The sequence below is a fragment of the Quercus suber genome, unplaced genomic scaffold (assembly GCF_002906115.3).
Source record: "Quercus suber isolate HL8 unplaced genomic scaffold, Cork oak 2.0 scaffold_261, whole genome shotgun sequence".
Taxonomy (NCBI): domain Eukaryota; kingdom Viridiplantae; phylum Streptophyta; class Magnoliopsida; order Fagales; family Fagaceae; genus Quercus; species Quercus suber.
The window spans coordinates 590,760-592,880 of NW_027069717.1; the positions used below are offsets into that span (position 1 = coordinate 590,760).

General features: G+C 41.4%; 1 protein-coding gene across 1 annotated transcript; it reads right to left on the reverse strand.

Moving 5' to 3' along the window:
- Positions 1–601: 601 nt before the first annotated feature.
- On the reverse strand, positions 602–1,713 carry LOC112032235 (histone H1). Its single transcript, XM_065781270.1, has 2 exons — positions 1,512–1,713; positions 602–1,383 (listed from the first exon to the last, which is right to left on the reverse strand). The coding sequence occupies exons 1-2, from the start codon at positions 1,590–1,592 to the stop codon at positions 832–834; spliced, it is 633 nt and encodes a 210-aa protein (XP_065637342.1). The 5' UTR covers positions 1,593–1,713; the 3' UTR covers positions 602–831.
- Positions 1,714–2,121: the final 408 nt, after the last annotated feature.

Consider the following 2,121-nt stretch of genomic DNA (forward strand, 5'->3'; position numbering starts at 1 on the left):
TATATAAATACCCCAAAAACCAATCAAAAAGCACGACAGGGTGAGTACCAAACACATAACATTTGGAAGCTTTTCATTCAATACTCACAAGCAACAACAACCCCTCTCGCTTTCACAACTCGCTAACACCAAATCACCGACTCAGTTAAAAAAACCCACGTGTTAACATCACAGCCCCATTTATCATAGCCACACCCATTATAAGAAAATCAAGCGTCATTTTCGCATATTTTCATATTTTTATTTATTTATCACAATCAGTCAAATTATATTATCCCTTAAGCAAAGTACAACGTGGCGACGATCCTCATCCTCACTAACGTGCGCAGATCCCCCCAATCCCACGTTTCACTGATGCTAACATGCACCGTCAATTCTAACGTGCACGGAATCTCGTACGGAAGCCCGTGAATCCAGGAGAATATTGCTAACTTACGCAGCGAGCACACGTGGAATGTTTAGCTTTTTCTTTTTTTTTTTCCTTTTTTGAGGAAAATGTTTATCTATTGAATATAAAAGGCGACGAGAAAAATACGAAAAGCCATTCGTAACGTTTTATAAAATTAATTAATAATAAAAACAAAACACTGTGATACTCTAATTAAGATTATAACTAAAAATTATTTAATTAAACAAAATAAAATTAAAACAGACAATCCCTAAAAACATTTAAAAAAAAAAAAAAAAAAAACATTAGCTGTGTAATACAACGATCTTCTTCTTTTCTTGCCTAAATCAGAAACTACTACCCTTACTAAAGTAAGGTATTTACAATCACTGCCATCACTCTTAAAAACACAACCTAACACAAACAGTAAAAAAAAAAAGCTTCTACTTCTTTGCCTTCCTCGCCGGAGCTTTCTTCTTCGCCGCCGGAGACTTCACGCTCTTCGGCTTCGGTGCTTTCTTTGCCGGCGCCGCCTTCTTCGACGGAGTTGTTCTTGATGAAGTCCTCGCCACCTTCGCCTTTGGCTTCGCAACTGGTTTTGCTTTCGCTGCAACCTTCGTCTTTGGCTTTGGCTTCGCAGCCACGGACTTCGCCTTAGGCTTCACAGCCGCTGCGGCTTTTGCCTTTGGCTTTGGCTTGGTTGAAACTTTCTTTGCCTTGGGAGCAACTTTGGTTGCCTTCGGCTTTGCAACGGACTTAGGCTTCGCCGGAGCAGAAACGGTTGAGGACTTCTTCACCGGAGCGGCAGGAGCGAGCTTGAACGAGTTTTTCACCTTGACGAGCTTTCCGGAAGCGACGAGTTTCTTCAAATGGAAGAGCAAAAGCTTGCGGAAACTCGTCGGCAAGTGCTTGTGCTTCTCCTCCGAGTACTTCGTGATCGCGTACTGGCTTGAACCTGTCTTCTCCTTCAGAGTCACAATCGCCTCTGTAATCATCTGCAAAAAAACCAAAATCAAACACAAAATATCAGTTTCAGATCTGAAAATTTTGAAAAAGAAACAGTTTTTTTAGAGAGAGAAAGTTAGGGTTTCTAGAGAAAGAAAGAGAGAGAGAAAAAACATACATCGAGGAAAGGAGGGTGAGAGGGTGAGGATTTGGGCTTTTTAGGGCCGGACGATTTTCTCGACTCAGTAGTAGCTGCCATGGTGAGTTAACTCGGACGAGTTGAATGGAGATTGATTCGGAAGCAGAGCAGAAAGGAATTGGAGTCGAAGAGCGTTTTGGTTTTTGGAGAGAGAAATTTGGATATGAGATGAGACGGCTAAGGAGAGAGATTAATATAGTGAGAATGTGAAAGAAATGGTGAGCGGTGATTGGTGGAAAGTAGTGAGACGCGGATTGAGGCAAATTTGAAAGTTTGAATGTGGGCCATTGGATTAGCGGGTTATCTACGGCTTGGGGTGGAAGTTTGGGTGGGGTTTGGATTGAGGATTTTAGGGGATAAAAGTTTTGGGGGTTGAGATGAGTTTTGGGTGTGTTTTTCACTTGATTTGTGAGGGGTGTAATTTGGGTTGTGGGTCATGGATTTTATTGAGGTTTCGATGGTTTTTTAGAGGAGGACGTAAGCTTTGTAATGAGTGTTTATTTAGGTCTTTTGGGTTGGAGAATTGGGAGAATCTTGGGTTTGAAGGTGAATTGGTCAGAATTAGGGTTTTTGAAGAGTTTGGTTAGGT

Bases quoted from the DNA above. Each gene is read 5' to 3' on its own strand.
- LOC112032235 (XM_065781270.1), bottom strand. From the start codon at position 1,592: ATGGCAGCTACTACTGAGTCGAGAAAATCGTCCGGCCCTAAAAAGCCC. The intron at 1,384-1,511 runs GTATGTTTTTTC...GTTTTTTTGCAG, and splicing joins CTCACCCTCCTTTCCTCGAT to ATGATTACAGAGGCGATTGT.